The sequence below is a fragment of the Oncorhynchus keta genome, unplaced genomic scaffold (assembly GCF_023373465.1).
Source record: "Oncorhynchus keta strain PuntledgeMale-10-30-2019 unplaced genomic scaffold, Oket_V2 Un_scaffold_2232_pilon_pilon, whole genome shotgun sequence".
Lineage (NCBI taxonomy): Eukaryota > Metazoa > Chordata > Actinopteri > Salmoniformes > Salmonidae > Oncorhynchus > Oncorhynchus keta.
Genome location: NW_026290868.1, coordinates 293,408 through 309,766, shown reverse-complemented (window position 1 = coordinate 309,766; position 16,359 = coordinate 293,408). Strand labels below are relative to the sequence as shown.

The window sequence follows — 16,359 nt, the reverse complement described above, 5'->3', positions numbered from 1 at the left end:
CACTGTCCTGTCTGTAGACTAGACAAACCATCACTGTCCTGTCTGTAGACTAGAGTCTGTCTCCACAAACCATCACTGTCCTGTCTGTAGACTAGACAAACCATCACTGTCCTGTCTGTAGACTAGAGTCTGTCTCCACAAACCATCACTGTCCTGTCTGTAGACTAGACAAACCATCACTGTCCTGTCTGTAGACTAGAGTCTGTCTCCACAAACCATCACTGTCCAGTCTGTAGACTAGACAAACCATTACTGTCCTGTCTGTAGACTAGACATACCATCACTGTCCTGTCTGTAGACTAGAAAAACCATTACTGTCCTGTCTGTAGACTAGAGTCTGTCTCCACAACCCATTACTGTCCTGTCTGTAGACTAGAAAAACCATTACTGTCCTAGAGACTGGTCTCCTAGACTAGAGTCTGTCTGTGATAATTCATCATAACGTATTACTGTCCTGTACTAGAGACTGGTCTCCTGGAGGTCACTGTGTGATAATTCATCCACTGTCAGAGGACAGTACTAGAGACTGGTCTCCTAGAGGTCACTGTGTGATAATTCATCACAACGTATCAGAGGACAGTACTAGAGACTGGTCTCCTAGAGGTGTTGATTGTCCAGTTCCAGGGGACCGACTGTCTAGTTCCCTTGTCCTGGGTCAGAGACAGGACAGAGCTGGTACTAGTCCCCTGGGTCAGAGACAGGACAGAGCTGGTACTAGTCCCCTGGAACAGAGACAGGACAGAGCTGGTACTAGTCCCCTGGGTCAGAGACAGGACAGAGCTGGTACTAGTCCCCTGGGTCAGAGACAGGACAGAGCTGGTACTAGTCCCCTGGGTCAGAGACAGGACAGAGCTGGTACTAGTCCCCTGGGTCAGAGACAGGACAGAGCTGGTACTAGTCCCCTGGGTCAGAGACAGGACAGAGCTGGTACTAGTCCCCTGGAACAGAGACAGGACAGAGCTGGTACTAGTCCCCTGGGTCAGAGACAGGACAGAGCTGCTACTAGTCCCCTGGGTCAGAGACAGGACAGAGCTGGTACTAGTCCCCTGGAACAGAGACAGGACAGAGCTGGTACTAGTCCCCTGGGTCAGAGACAGGACAGAGCTGGTACTAGTCCCCTGGGTCAGAGACAGGACAGAGCTGGTACTAGTCCCCTGGGTCAGAGACAGGACAGAGCTGGTACTAGTCCCCTGGGTCAGAGACAGGACAGAGCTGGTACTAGTCCCCTGGGTCAGAGACAGGACAGAGCTGGTACTAGTCCCCTGGAACAGAGACAGGACAGAGCTGGTACTAGTCCCCTGGAACAGAGACAGGACAGAGCTGGTACTAGTCCCCTGGGTCAGAGACAGGACAGAGCTGGTACTAGTCCCCTGGGTCAGAGACAGGACAGAGCTGGTACTAGTCCCCTGGAACAGAGACAGGACAGAGCTGGTACTAGTCCCCTGGGTCAGAGACAGGACAGAGCTGGTACTAGTCCCCTGGGTCAGAGACAGGACAGAGCTGGTACTAGTCCCCTGGAACAGAGACAGGACAGAGCTGGTACTAGTCCCCTGGGTCAGAGACAGGACAGAGCTGGTACTAGTCCCCTGGAACAGAGACAGGACAGAGCTGGTACTAGTCCCCTGGGTCAGAGACAGGACAGAGCTGGTACTAGTCCCCTGGGTCAGAGACAGGACAGAGCTGGTACTAGTCCCCTGGGTCAGAGACAGGACAGAGCTGGTACTAGTCCCCTGGGTCAGAGACAGGACAGAGCTGGTACTAGTCCCCTGGAACAGAGACAGGACAGAGCTGGTACTAGTCCCCTGGAACAGAGACAGGACAGAGCTGGTACCAGTCCCCTGGGTCAGAGACAGGACAGAGCTGGTACTAGTCCCCTGGAACAGAGGACAGAGCTGGTACTAGTCCCCTGGGTCAGAGACAGGACAGAGCTGGTACTAGTCCCCTGGGTCAGAGACAGGACAGAGCTGGTACTAGTCCCCTGGAACAGAGACAGGACAGAGCTGGTACTAGTCCCCTGGGTCAGAGACAGGACAGAGCTGGTACTAGTCCCCTGGGTCAGAGACAGGACAGAGCTGGTACTAGTCCCCTGGGTCAGAGACAGGACAGAGCTGGTACTAGTCCCCTGGGTCAGAGACAGGACAGAGCTGGTACTAGTCCCCTGGAACAGTGACAGGACAGAGCTGGTACTAGTCCCCTGGGTCAGAGACAGGACAGAGCTGGTACTCCCTGGGTTAGTCCCCTGGAACAGAGACAGGACAGAGCTGGTACTAGTCCCCTGGGTCAGAGACAGGACAGAGCTGGTACTAGTCCCCTGGAACAGAGACAGGACAGAGCTGGTACTAGTCCCTGGGTCAGAGACAGGACAGAGCTGGTACTAGTCCCTGGGTCAGAGACAGGACAGAGCTGGTACTAGTCCCCTGGAACAGAGACAGGACAGAGCTGGTACTAGTCCCCTGGAACAGAGACAGGACAGAGCTGGTACTAGTCCCCTGGGTCACAGACAGGACAGAGCTGGTACTAGTCCCTGGAACAGAGACAGGACAGAGCTGGTACTAGTCCCCTGGAACAGAGACAGGACAGAGCTGGTACTAGTGCCCTGGGTCAGAGACAGGACAGAGCTGGTACTAGTCCCCTGGGTCAGAGACAGGACAGAGCTGGTACTAGTCCTCTGGGTTAAGGGGACAGTCAGTCCCCTGGGTCAGAGACAGAACAGAGCTGGTAGCAGTCCTCTGGGTTAAGGGGACAGTCAGTCCCCTGGAACAGAGACAGGACAGAGCTGGTACTAGTCCCCTGGAACAGAGACAGGACAGAGCTGGTACTAGTCCCCTGGGTCAGAGACAGGACAGAGCTGGTACTAGTCCCCTGGAACAGAGACAGGACAGAGCTGGTACTAGTCCCCTGGGTCAGAGACAGGACAGAGCTGGTACTAGTCCCCTGGAACAGAGACAGGACAGAGCTGGTACTAGTCCCCTGGGTCAGAGACAGGACAGAGCTGGTACTAGTCCCCTGGAACAGAGACAGGACAGAGCTGGTACTAGTCCCCTGGGTCAGAGACAGGACAGAGCTGGTACTAGTCCCCTGGAACAGAGACAGGACAGAGCTGGTACTAGTCCCCTGGGTCAGAGACAGGACAGAGCTGGTACTAGTCCCCTGGAACAGAGACAGGACAGAGCTGGTACTAGTCCCCTGGGTCAGAGACAGGACAGAGCTGGTACTAGTCCCCTGGGTCAGAGACAGGACAGAGCTGGTACTAGTCCCCTGGAACAGAGACAGGACAGAGCTGGTACTAGTCCCCTGGAACAGAGACAGGACAGAGCTGGTACTAGTCCCCTGGGTCAGAGACAGGACAGAGCTGGTACTAGTCCCCTGGGTCAGAGACAGGACAGAGCTGGTACTAGTCCCCTGGGTCAGAGACAGGACAGAGCTGGTACTAGTCCCCTGGAACAGAGACAGGACAGAGCTGGTACTAGTCCCCTGGGTCAGAGACAGGACAGAGCTGGTACTAGTCCCCTGGAACAGAGACAGGACAGAGCTGGTACTAGTCCCCTGGGTCAGAGACAGGACAGAGCTGGTACTAGTCCCCTGGGTCAGAGACAGGACAGAGCTGGTACTAGTCCCCTGGGTCAGAGACAGGACAGAGCTGGTACTAGTCCCCTGGAACAGAGACAGGACAGAGCTGGTACTAGTCCCCTGGGTCAGAGACAGGACAGAGCTGGTACTAGTCCCCTGGAACAGAGACAGGACAGAGCTGGTACTAGTCCCCTGGGTCAGAGACAGGACAGAGCTGGTACTAGTCCCCTGGAACAGAGACAGGACAGAGCTGGTACTAGTCCCCTGGGTCAGAGACAGGACAGAGCTGGTACAGTCCCCTGGAACAGAGACAGGACAGAGCTGGTACTAGTCCCCTGGGTCAGAGACAGGACAGAGCTGGTACTAGTCCCTGGGTCAGAGACAGGACAGAGCTGGTACTAGTCCCCTGGGTCAGAGACAGGACAGAGCTGGTACTAGTCCCTGGAACAGAGACAGGACAGAGCTGGTACTAGTCCCCTGGGTCAGAGACAGGACAGAGCTGGTACTAGTCCCCTGGAACAGAGACAGGACAGAGCTGGTACTAGTCCCCTGGGTCAGAGACAGGACAGAGCTGGTACTAGTCCCCTGGGTCAGAGACAGGACAGAGCTGGTACTAGTCCCCTGGGTCAGAGACAGGACAGAGCTGGTACTAGTCCCTGGAACAGAGACAGGACAGAGCTGGTACTAGTCCCCTGGGTCAGAGACAGGACAGAGCTGGTACTAGTCCCCTGGGTCAGAGACAGGACAGAGCTGGGTCCCCTGGGTTAGACAGGACAGAGCTGGTACTAGTCCCCTGGGTCAGAGACAGGACAGAGCTGGTACTAGTCCCCTGGAACAGAGACAGGACAGAGCTGGTACTAGTCCCTGGGTCAGAGACAGGACAGAGCTGGTACTAGTCCCCTGGGTCAGAGACAGGACAGAGCTGGTACTAGTCCCCCCTGGGTCAGAGACAGGACAGAGCTGGTACTAGTCCCCTGGACAGAGACAGGACAGAGCTGGTACTAGTCCCCTGGGTCAGAGACAGGACAGAGCTGGTACTAGTCCCCTGGGTCAGAGACAGGACAGAGCTGGTACTAGTCCCCTGGGTCAGAGACAGGACAGAGCTGGTACTAGTCCCCTGGGTCAGAGACAGGACAGAGCTGGTACTAGTCCCCTGGGTCAGAGACAGGACAGAGCTGGTACTAGTCCCCTGGGTCAGAGACAGGACAGAGCTGGTACTAGTCCCCTGGGTCAGAGACAGGACAGAGCTGGTACTAGTCCCCTGGGTCAGAGACAGGACAGAGCTGGTACTAGTCCCCTGGGTCAGAGACAGGACAGAGCTGGTACTAGTCCCCTGGGTCAGAGACAGGACAGAGCTGGTACTAGTCCCCTGGGTCAGAGACAGGACAGAGCTGGTACTAGTCCCCTGGGTCAGAGACAGGACAGAGCTGGTACTAGTCCCCTGGGTCAGAGACAGGACAGAGCTGGTACTAGTCCCCTGGGTCAGAGACAGGACAGAGCTGGTACTAGTCCCCTGGGTCAGAGACAGGACAGAGCTGGTACTAGTCCCCTGGGTCAGAGACAGGACAGAGCTGGTACTAGTCCCCTGGGTCAGAGACAGGACAGAGCTGGTACTAGTCCCCTGGAACAGAGACAGGACACAGCTGGTACTAGTCCCCTGGAACAGAGACAGGACAGAGCTGGTACTAGTCCCCTGGAAAAGAGACAGGACAGAGCTGGTACTAGTCCCCTGGAACAGAGACAGGACAGAGCTGGTACTAGTCCCCTGGGTCAGAGACAGGACAGAGCTGGTACTAGTCCCCTGGAACAGAGACAGGACAGAGCTGGTACTAGTCCCCTGGGTCAGAGACAGGACAGAGCTGCTACTAGTCCCCTGGGTCAGAGACAGGACAGAGCTGGTACTAGTCCCCTGGGTCAGAGACAGGACAGAGCTGCTACTAGTCCCCTGGGTCAGAGACAGGACAGAGCTGGTACTAGTCCCCTGGGTCAGAGACAGGACAGAGCTGGTACTAGTCCCCTGGGTCAGAGACAGGACAGAGCTGGTACTAGTCCCCTGGAACAGAGACAGGACAGAGCTGGTACTAGTCCCCTGGAACAGAGACAGGACAGAGCTGGTACTAGTCCCCTGGGTCAGAGACAGGACAGAGCTGGTACTAGTCCCCTGGAACAGAGACAGGACAGAGCTGGTACTAGTCCCCTGGGTCAGAGACAGGACAGAGCTGGTACTAGTCCCCTGGGTCAGAGACAGGACAGAGCTGGTACTAGTGCCCTGGGTCAGAGACAGGACAGAGCTGGTACTAGTCCCCTGGAACAGAGACAGGACAGAGCTGGTACTAGTCCCCTGGGTCAGAGACAGGACAGAGCTGGTACTAGTCCTCTGGGTTAAGGGGACAGTCAGTCCCCTGGGTCAGAGACAGGACAGAGCTGGTACCAGTCCTCTGGGTTAAGGGGACCATCAGTCCCCTGGAACAGAGACAGGACAGAGCTGGTACTAGTTCCTCTGGGTTAAGGGGACAGTCAGTCCCAGCATGTCCTTGATGTAAATGCGCAGGCTTACATTGTGTGTCTTTTTAAAGCACCACGGTCATAAACTATAGACCCCTTCTGAAATGTTCAGCATGTCACCCTGTTCCTGATGCCTGTATGTTGTCAGCTGGTCTCTGTACTACAGAACAGGGTTGAGAGGTGGTTGTCAGCTGGTCTCTGTACTAGAGAACAGGATTGAGAGGTGGTTGTCAGCTGGTCTCTGTACTACAGAACAGGGTTGAGAGGTGGTTGTCAGCTGGTATCTGTACTACAGAACAGAGTTTAGGTGGTTGTCAGCTGGTCTCTGTACTACAGAACAGAGTTTAGGTGGTTGTCAGCTGGTCTCTGTACTACAGAACAGGGTTGAGAGGTGGTTGTCAGCTGGTCTCTGTACTACAGAACAGGGTTGAGGTAGTTGTCAGCTGGTCTCTGTACTACAGAACAGGGTTGAGGTGTTTGTCAGCTGGTCTCTGTACTACAGAACAGGGTTGAGGTGGTGTAAGCTGGTCTCTGTACTACAGAACAGGGTTGAGAGGTGGTTGTCAGCTGGTCTCTGTACTACAGAACAGGGTTGAGGTGGTTGTCAGCTGGTCTCTGTACTACAGAACAGGGTTGAGAGGTGGTTGTTAGCTGGTCTCTGTACTACAGAACAGAGTTTAGGTGGTTGTCAGCTGGTCTCTGTACTACAGAACAGGGTTGAGAGGTGGGGGAGCTATAAATGCTTCCACTATGTCAACTAGAGTTATTCCACCATGTCAACTAGTTATTCCACCATGTCAACTGGTTATTCCACCATGTCAACTAGAGTTATTCCACCATGTCAACTAGAGTTATTCCACCATGTCAACTAGAGTTATTCCACCATGTCCACCATGTCAACTAGAGTTATTCCATCATGTCAACTAGAGTTATTCCATCATGTCAAGTAGAGTTATTCCACCATGTCAAGTAGAGTTATTCCACCATGTCAACTAGAGTTATTCCACCATGTCAACTAGAGTTATTCCACCATGTCAACTAGAGTTATTCCACCATGTCAACTAGAGTTATTCCACCATGTCAACTAGTTATTCCACCATGTCAACTAGAGTTATTCCACCATGTCAACTAGAGTTATTCCACCATGTCAACTAGTTATTCCACCATGTCCACTAGAGTTATTCCTCCATGTCCACTAGTTATTCCACCATGTCAACTAGAGTTATTCCACAATGTCCACCATGTCAACTAGTTATTCCACCATGTCAACATGAGTTATTCCACCATGTCAACTAGAGTTATTCCATCATGTCAACTAGAGTTATTCCACAATGTCCACCATGTCAACTAGAGTTATTCCACCATGTCAACTAGAGTTATTCCACCATGTCAACTAGAGTTATTCCACCATGTCAACTAGAGTTATTCCACCATGTCAACTGGAGTTATTCCACCATGTCAACTAGAGTTATTCCACCATGTCAACTAGAGTTATTCCACCATGTCAACTGGAGTTATTCCACCATGTCAACTAGAGTTATTCCACCATGTCAACTAGAGTTATTCCACCATGTCAACTAGAGTTATTCCACCATGTCAACTAGAGTTATTCCACCATGTCAACTAGAGTTATTCCACCATGTCAACTAGAGTTATTCCACCATGTCAACTAGAGTTATTCCACCATGTCAACTAGAGTTATTCCATCATGTCAACTAGAGTTATTCCACCATGTCAACTAGAGTTATTCCATCATGTCAACTAAAGTTATTCCACCATGTCAACGTGAGTTATTCCACCATGTCAACTAGAGTTATTCCACCATGTCAACTAAAGTTATTCCACCATGTCAACTAGAGTTATTCCACCATGTCAACGTGAGTTATTCCACCATGTCAACATGAGTTATTCCACCATGTCAACGTGAGTTATTCCACCATGTCAACGTGAGTTATTCCACCGTGTCAACTAGAGTTATTCCACCATGTCAACGTGAGTTATTCCACCATACTTATACAACACTTACTAAGATATTTATCTACACACAGTCACATCATGTTCAACTAGCGTGTCTATGAAATGATCAGCCATGTATTGTTGCCTCTGAGACCATCTGCAGTGTGTGTGTGTGTGTGTGTGTGTGTGTGTGTGTGTGTGTGTGTGTGTGTGTGTGTGTGTGTGTGTGTGTGTGTGTGTGTGTGTGTGTGTGTGTGTGTGTGTGTGTGTGTGTGTGTGTGTGTGTGTGTGTGTGTGCGTGTGTGTGTGTGCGTGTGTGTGTGTGTCTCTCAATAGCTGTTCTAAATGCTGTCTTTTTAACACTTGTCCTGTGTCTTGGTTGGTTAACAGGGACATGATGTGGACAGGAAGGGGGGCAGGTCAGGGAGAGGCTAGAGAGGACGACAGCTGCAGATTACAGGATACCACTGGTCTGTAGCCCAAACCACACACACAAACCACACGTGTTCAGTCAGTCCCTCCCTGTTTCAGTCCGTTTGGGGCACGATGAACAAGACCCAGCTCTCTGCAGACGGCCGGGGGTACCTCAGTCATTTATCACCCCCCCTAGTGTCCCAACTCAGAGAGTGATAATATCTGACTGCAAATATGTCTCAAATAGCTGCCTATTCTCATATTGCGCCGATGGGGTAGAGGTTCTGGTTCCGGAACAGATGTCTTCACCACCTCTCTGTACTGTAGAGGTTCTGGTTCCGGAACAGATGTCTACACCACCTCTCTGTACTGTAGAGGTTCTGGTTCCGGAACAGATGTCTTCACCACCTCTCTGTACTGTAGAGGTTCTGGTTCCGGAACAGATGTCTTCACCACCTCTCTGTACTGTAGAGGTTCTGGTTCCGGAACAGATGTCTTCACCACCTCTCTGTACTGTAGAGGTTCTGGTTCCGGAACAGATGTCTACACCACCTCTCTGTACTGTAGAGGTTCTGGTTCCGGAACAGATGTCTTCACCACCTCTCTGTACTGTAGAGGTTCTGGTTCCGGAACAGATGTCTTCACCACCTCTCTGTACTGTAGAGGTTCTGGTTCCGGAACAGATGTCTTCACCACCTCTCTGTACTGTAGAGGTTCTGGTTCCGGAACAGATGTCTTCACCACCTCTCTGTACTGTAGAGGTTCTGGTTCCTGGAACAGATGTCTTCACCACCTCTCTGTACTGTAGAGGTTCTGGTTCCCGGAACAGATGTCTTCACCACCTCTCTGTACTGTAGAGGTTCTGGTTCCGGAACAGATGTCTTCACCACCTCTCTGTACTGTAGAGGTTCTGGTTCCGGAACAGATGTCTTCACCACCTCTCTGTACTGTAGAGGTTCTGGTTCCGGAACAGATGTCTACACCACCTCTCTGTACTGTAGAGGTTCTGGTTCCAGAACAGATGTCTTCACCACCTCTGTACTGTAGTTCAGGTTCTGGTTCCGGAACAGATGTCTTCACCATCTCTGTACTGTAGAGGTTCTGGTTCAACCTTGACACAGATGGGCCAATTCTACCACCTCACTGTACTGTGAGGTTCTGGTTCTCAGATGTCCTTCTCCTCTCTGGATAACAATGACTGTCTGGAACACATGGAGCAACTGTCTGTACTGTGAGTTCTGGAATGGACACAGATGTACTTGACCAAAGGACAGGCCTGACTGGGAGAGTTCTGGTGGAATGGATGTCACCAGGACTACTGAACAAAGGACTGGCCTGAACAGATGTCTTCACCACCTAGCTACTGGAATGGACACTGGTTCCAGAACAGATGTGACAGGCCAACAGGGATGAGGTAGTCTACTGGAATGGACAAACAGGACTACTTGAACAAAGGACAGGCCTGACTGAGGGACAGAGAGCTACTGGAACCTTGACAGCATTAGATGGGCTAATTCTACCACAATAACAGGCCTGAACATGGACCTTAGTAGCTCTGTCCTGGACTCCAGGACTACTGGAACAATGGACAGGAACTGACATGGAGAACTGTGGACACCAGGACTACTGCTACTGGAATGGACACCAGGACTACTAGAACAAAGGACAGGCCTGACAGGCTACTGGAATGGACACCAGGACTACTAGAACAAAGGACAGGCCTGACAGGGAGAGTAGCTACTGGAATGGACACCAGGACTACTAGAACAAAGGACAGGCCTGACAGGGAGAGTAGCTACTGGAATGGACACCAGGACTACTTGAACAAAGGACAGGCCTGACAGGGAGAGTAGCTACTGGAATGGACACCAGGACTACTAGAACAAAGGACAGGCCTGACAGGGAGAGTAGCTACTGGAATGGACACCAGGACTACTAGAACAAAGGACAGGCCTGACAGGGAGAGTAGCTACTGGAATGGACACCAGGACTACTAGAACAAAGGACAGGCCTGACAGGGAGAGTAGCTACTGGAATGGACACCAGGACTACTTGAACAAAGGACAGGCCTGACAGGGAGAGTAGCTACTGGAATGGACACCAGGACTACTTGAACAAAGGACAGGCCTGACAGGGAGAGTAGCTACTGGAATGGACACCAGGACTACTTGAACAAAGGACAGGCCTGACAGGGAGAGTATCTACTGGAATGGACACCAGGACTACTAGAACAAAGGACAGGCCTGACAGGGAGAGTAGCTACTGGAATGGACACCAGGACTACTTGAACAAAGGACAGGCCTGACAGGGAGAGTAGCTACTGGAATGGACACCAGGACTACTTGAACAAAGGACAGGCCTGACAGGGAGAGTAGCTACTGGAATGGACACCAGGACTACTTGAACAAAGGACAGGCCTGACAGGGAGAGTATCTACTGGAATGGACACCAGGACTACTTGAACAAAGGACAGGCCTGACAGGGAGAGTAGCTACTGGAATGGACACCAGGACTACTAGAACAAAGGACAGGCCTGACAGGGAGAGTAGCTACTGGAATGGACACCAGGACTACTAGAACAAAGGACAGGCCTGACAGGACAGGACTACTGAACAAAGGACAGGCCTGACAGGGAGAGTAGCTACTGGAATGGACACCAGGACTACTAGAACAAAGGACAGGCCTGACAGGAGAGTAGCTACTGGAATGGCACCAGGACTACTAGAACAAAGGACAGGCCTGACAGGGAGAGTAGCTACTGGAATGGACACCAGGACTACTAGAACAAAGGACAGGCCTGACAGGGAGAGTAGCTACAATGACATGATTCCAAATACACAGGACTACTTGAACAAAGGACAGGCCTGACAGGGAAGTTGCAGAATGGACACCAAGACTACTGATTGAACAAGACTACATTCTCTGACAGGGAAGTAGTACTGGAATGGACACCAGGACTACTTGAACAAAGGACCCTGACCCCAGTGAAAGTTAGTTTTGGAATGGACAAACTACTGTTCAAATCTATGTACTTGTTCTTTGGATGACTAGAGGTAAATAGGAATTACTAGAAAAAGGACAGGCCTGACAGGGAAAGCTACTGGAATTTATGATACAGTCTACACATTGTGTGACCAGATACAACACCTAACACTGTCTGAACCTGACAATTAACAAAGATTACCTGATTAAATAGTATCAGCACTCAGAGAACGGTGGAGGTAGACACGCGACCATTGATTATACCTGTCCTGAGCACAGAGACTGGTGAGGAATATGTCTGTTCCTCACAGAGACAGGTGAGGAATATGTCTGTTCCTCACAGACACAGAGACAAGACACTGGTGAGAATTGTCTTGTTCCTCCCCAGTGAAAGTTAGTTTTGCAGATTCGGTCAAATCTATGTTCAAATCTATGTACTTGTTCTTTGGATGACTAGAGGTAAATAGTTGAGTAAATCAGAAAGCGAAATTGTGAATTTATGATACAGTCTACACATTGTGTGACCAGATACAACACCTAACACTGTCTGAACCTGACAATTAACAGATTACCTGATTAAATAGTATCAGCACTCAGAGAACGGTGGAGGTAGACACGAGCCATTGATTATACCTGTCCTGAGCACAGAGACTGGTGAGGAATATGTCTGTTCCTCACAGAGACAGGTGAGGAATATGTCTGTTCCTCACAGACACAGAGACTGGTGAGGAATATGTCTGTTCCTCACAGAACAGAGACAGAGACTGGTGAGGAATATGTCTGTTCCTCACAGAGACAGAGACTGGTGAGGAATATGTCTGTTCCTCAAAGACAGAGACAGGTGAGGAATATGTCTGTTCCTCACAGAACAGAGACAGAGACTGGTGAGGAATATGTCTGTTCCTCACAGAGACAGAGACAGGTGAGGAATATGTCTGTTCCTCACAGAGACAGGTGAGGAATATGTCTGTTCCTCACAGAGACAGACACTGGTGAGGAATATGTCTGTTCCTCACAGAGACAGACAGACACTGGTGAGGAATATATCCGTGGTTTATTTACAACTTAACAACATTGTCCCTGGGGCTATTTCAGGAAGGACCCATATAAATCTTCCTCATTTTGATTTGAACTTCCTGGTCAGGTTTTTATTTTCCTTAAATCATAGTTGAAGATAAACACAAGGGCCCAATAAAATCCTCTGTCAGGAGAAAGCTGCTGAGCTGCTGAGCTCGTCCTTCTGGCCGAGTCTATATTTATAGCTATTTGAAGGAAGGACTAAATAAAGGACTGGAAACTCCTCCTTCATTTAACTGGCGTCCAAATCCTCCATTACTTCAGGACACGCTTTTATAGAGCCTGCTGGACCAACTATCCACCAGTATTAAAACATTACAATATCATTTCATGTTTACATTTGGGTCATGTTTACACAACCCTTCCCCCCCCAACATATGAACCTTACAGTCTCGATTGTCAAAATAAAGACATATCTGTCTGAGATCACGTGTAAACATCGGGTAGGCTATAAGTCAGTCGGCTAACGTAGCTACACTGTACACGGTACGGGTTGTTTCAACCTCCACAAGACACATATACTCAGGTAAGCAGAGGCTCTCTGTCAACGTGATTATCGTAACCATAAATACAACTGTATCTTTTTCCACAGCATGCAAACTCCTATTAAATCTCAACCTTCAATTTCCCTGAATCCATGTGCGCCCCCCTCCCCTCCCCAGACACACAACACACTGGCCATGGCTTCGAGACAACACTCTTATCGTGTGGCCTCACATTTTATACCAGTCTGACAACATGCTAAACATCGTAACTAACTGTCAACTCAACAACGCTGTAGGCATGCAACAACAACAGCAACAACAACAGCAATAACAAATCCTAAATATGGTGCATTGGGTTTCTGCAAGTTGCAACTGTATCACTGAGAAGTCTAACTAACGTTAAAGCTCCAAGCTTGAAATCTAGCCTCTGCCAGCCTGCTACGATCATCGTAAAAGTTACAGCACCGTAAAGAACGAATACCGTGTAGCCCTTCCACGGTCATAAACAAAACTATAAGCACACGTGACATAGGGCTACTACCGTACGCGTTATCTAGGATTACACGCTATATAGCTTGATATCTATGTATTGTCTGCTGTACCCTACACGTGCTAATGCCCTATAATGTACACCTCACGTGACAGTGTGGCAGGACTACTTGTTACGTGGTTGCATTCCGTTCAGCTGAATCTAAACCAAACCGCGGCGCTACGTTGTAACAACCATGTAACGACACTCCCCTGTTCGCAACAAAACATGTTTTTATTAGACACCATTTCCGGTCTCTATAGCCTATAGATAAGAGATGCACGATGTAAATGAAACTACTGTATCCCATTGCAATAGGCAGCAGGTCCACACTATTATTAGTATTATTATTAAAAGAAGAAGCCGATGTTTAGTCCACAGTAAACCCACAAGCAAGCATGGCTCCGTCGGTTACGTACCGTGAGCGACTTGATATTCCTGAGGGGTGGTAGTGTGACGGGCGATGGCGGGTCTGTCGCTGCTACGGCCCGGGGACCCCCGACTCCGATTCCGGGGGAAGACTGTAGCTGGCAGATCTCACCCCCTTTGCCTGCAGATCGTACAAAATGACACAGGAAATGAGGTTAATCTGAATGGGCCTATTTTACCCACATATAGGCCACCTCAGAGTTGTCAGGCTGTAAAGTAGGCTATGGACTCTTGTCTTAATCCCTTTTAAGGATAGTAATTTAAGCAGGCATTTAGGGGGTCATTGTAGGTGGAAATCCTTCTTGCGACAATGGCTTCGGCAAAAACAGGTAGGTTAATTCCCCGTGATGTGTGCTTGGAAAAACAGATGACGACCGCCAGAGTGTAGGCTGTCCTGGTTGTAAGATCCCTTTGCGCCCCATAGTCGTGTAGCATATAGAGATCGGGAAAAACAACACAGAAACCAGTGGGCATATGATTCCGTCGTGCTTGCAGAAATAAACCTGTGTTCTCTCTTGACACACACATACTGTCATATGGGATAAATAACACACCAGCATTTGACTTTGGTTTTGCAAACAGCCCACTTCAGGCTTTTAGAGAAAGAAAGAAACAAAATCCCCGAATGTATCGCCATTAACTACTCAAAACATAGAGCAGGGATACACTATTTTAGCAAAGGCTCCCCCCCTCTTCAACAGACCAGGGAAAACCCGAAGCAAGACTCGGCGTAAACGTGTAATAAACTTGTTACAAAGGACCCGACAAAAAAGGCATAAAATCCATCAACAATATTCCTCCGGCGATCAAAGTGAGTTTAACCGTATTGTTTAGCCCGTTCGGCTCCATATTGTTGTTCCTTACCAGTTGGGTAGACGGCAGCGCACGGCTTCTTGGATAACATGGCCGCTGGAGAGTCACACACACAGAAAAACCCACTTTCAGAATCTCCCCTCCTCCCACTCGGCTGTGTGATCACCGATGTCGCTACTCCAATCAGCTACATCCAGTCTTACATTCGCAACGTGCAACTCTGCAAAACTGGGACGTCTTCCATCAACACCAGCTGAAATGTGGCTTCTGCTGCCACCATCGCTTGAAAATACAACCCCAAAAACACGAACCTATAGATACAAAAACATATATATATATATCCCACGCTAGGCTACTGTAGATCAGTACAACAACAAACTAACTCCGTGTTTTTTCTTCTTCTTCAACACAAGCAACATTCGAACGTCAGATGCAACAGAAGCGGCATCATTCGCTCTCACATACACTGCAAATACATAAGTCGGTCAACAAGTTTGGGTGTTGCCTTCTTCCTTATCTATCGTCCTTGCACTCATCCACCTCTCTCTCTCTCTCTCTCGCTCAGACTCACGCACTAATGAGCGTGAGATGTGGTTGGTTCGGTTGCTAAACTGGCGACGCACCACCAGCCTATGTTCCAGCAGGAACCGACAGACAGCCTACATTTAGGGAAGTCCTCTTGGTCACTTGGTGATCACGAACCCAAACCCAACCGGACCATTAATTAATATAACGTGATAGGAAGATCTATAAGGACTTTTCTGACTTGCAACGATCCAAAAAACTAAAACAGAACTTTTACCTTAACCCTAAACCTTAACCAAACACCTGACCACCCCCCTAACCACATTCTTATAATATTGTGAAATTAAATATCGGTTTGCACGTCAGAATAGTCTGTATAGCCCTAGACACATATGATACTCTACTGCACTGTGGTGCCCCACTTTGGTGCCCCACTGAACCACTATGTGTCTAACGAGCCCATCATGAGGCCTCCAGGAAACACACTATGGGACTTCAACATGCATTCTCTTCAGACAATAGCAACTGAAATCCCTATTGTACATTACTTGAACAATGAGCTTTTAGCACGCAGACTCTCTCATTAGTGTCTGAGTTGCAGGTATTGTCAGGCTGCAAAGGGGTACAACTGTGTTTCGTCTGTTACAGATTCACAACATTGGATCTACACATTAACATTCATCAACTGTACTAAACCGTTGTGTTATTCGTTCTCACAGGACTACAACTATCCCTTCTATTGGTTGGTACTGATACTGACCTGTCTTCCATTGGTTGGTTCTGATACTAACCTGTCTTCTATTGGTTGGTTCTGATACTAACCTGTCTTCTATTGGTTGGTACTGCTACTGACCTGTCTTCCATTGGTTGGTTCTGATACTAACCTGTCTTCTATTGGTTGGTTCTGATACTAACCTGTCTTCTATTGGTTGGTTCTGATACTAACCTGTCTTCTATTGGTTGATACTGATACTAACCTGTCTTCTATTGGTTGGTACTGATACTGACCTGTCTTCTATTGGTTGATACTGATACTAACCTGTCTTCTATTGGTTGGTTCTGATACTAACCTGT

General features: G+C 49.5%; 1 protein-coding gene and 2 long non-coding RNA genes across 3 annotated transcripts in view; 2 read left to right on the top strand and 1 right to left on the bottom strand.

Annotated features, from left to right (window-relative positions):
* Window positions 1–15,276, bottom strand: part of dyrk2 (dual-specificity tyrosine-(Y)-phosphorylation regulated kinase 2) — a 28,973-nt gene extending 13,697 nt beyond the window's left edge. Inside the window, exons 1-2 of the mRNA XM_052515258.1 lie at window positions 14,812–15,276; window positions 13,938–14,068 (exon numbers count right to left, since the gene is read on the bottom strand). Of these exons, the coding sequence (XP_052371218.1) occupies window positions 13,938–14,068; window positions 14,812–14,851 (171 nt within the window). The 5' untranslated portion in view covers window positions 14,852–15,276. The remainder of the gene's footprint in view (window positions 1–13,937; window positions 14,069–14,811) is intronic.
* Window positions 2,578–7,752, top strand: LOC127928172 (uncharacterized). Its single transcript, XR_008130781.1, has 3 exons — window positions 2,578–2,785; window positions 6,066–6,548; window positions 6,632–7,752. It is a non-coding gene; the product is annotated as an uncharacterized LOC127928172 (long non-coding RNA).
* LOC127928171 (uncharacterized) lies at window positions 8,594–9,405 on the top strand. Its single transcript, XR_008130780.1, has 3 exons — window positions 8,594–8,966; window positions 9,015–9,206; window positions 9,305–9,405. It is a non-coding gene; the product is annotated as an uncharacterized LOC127928171 (long non-coding RNA).
* Window positions 15,277–16,359: the final 1,083 nt, after the last annotated feature.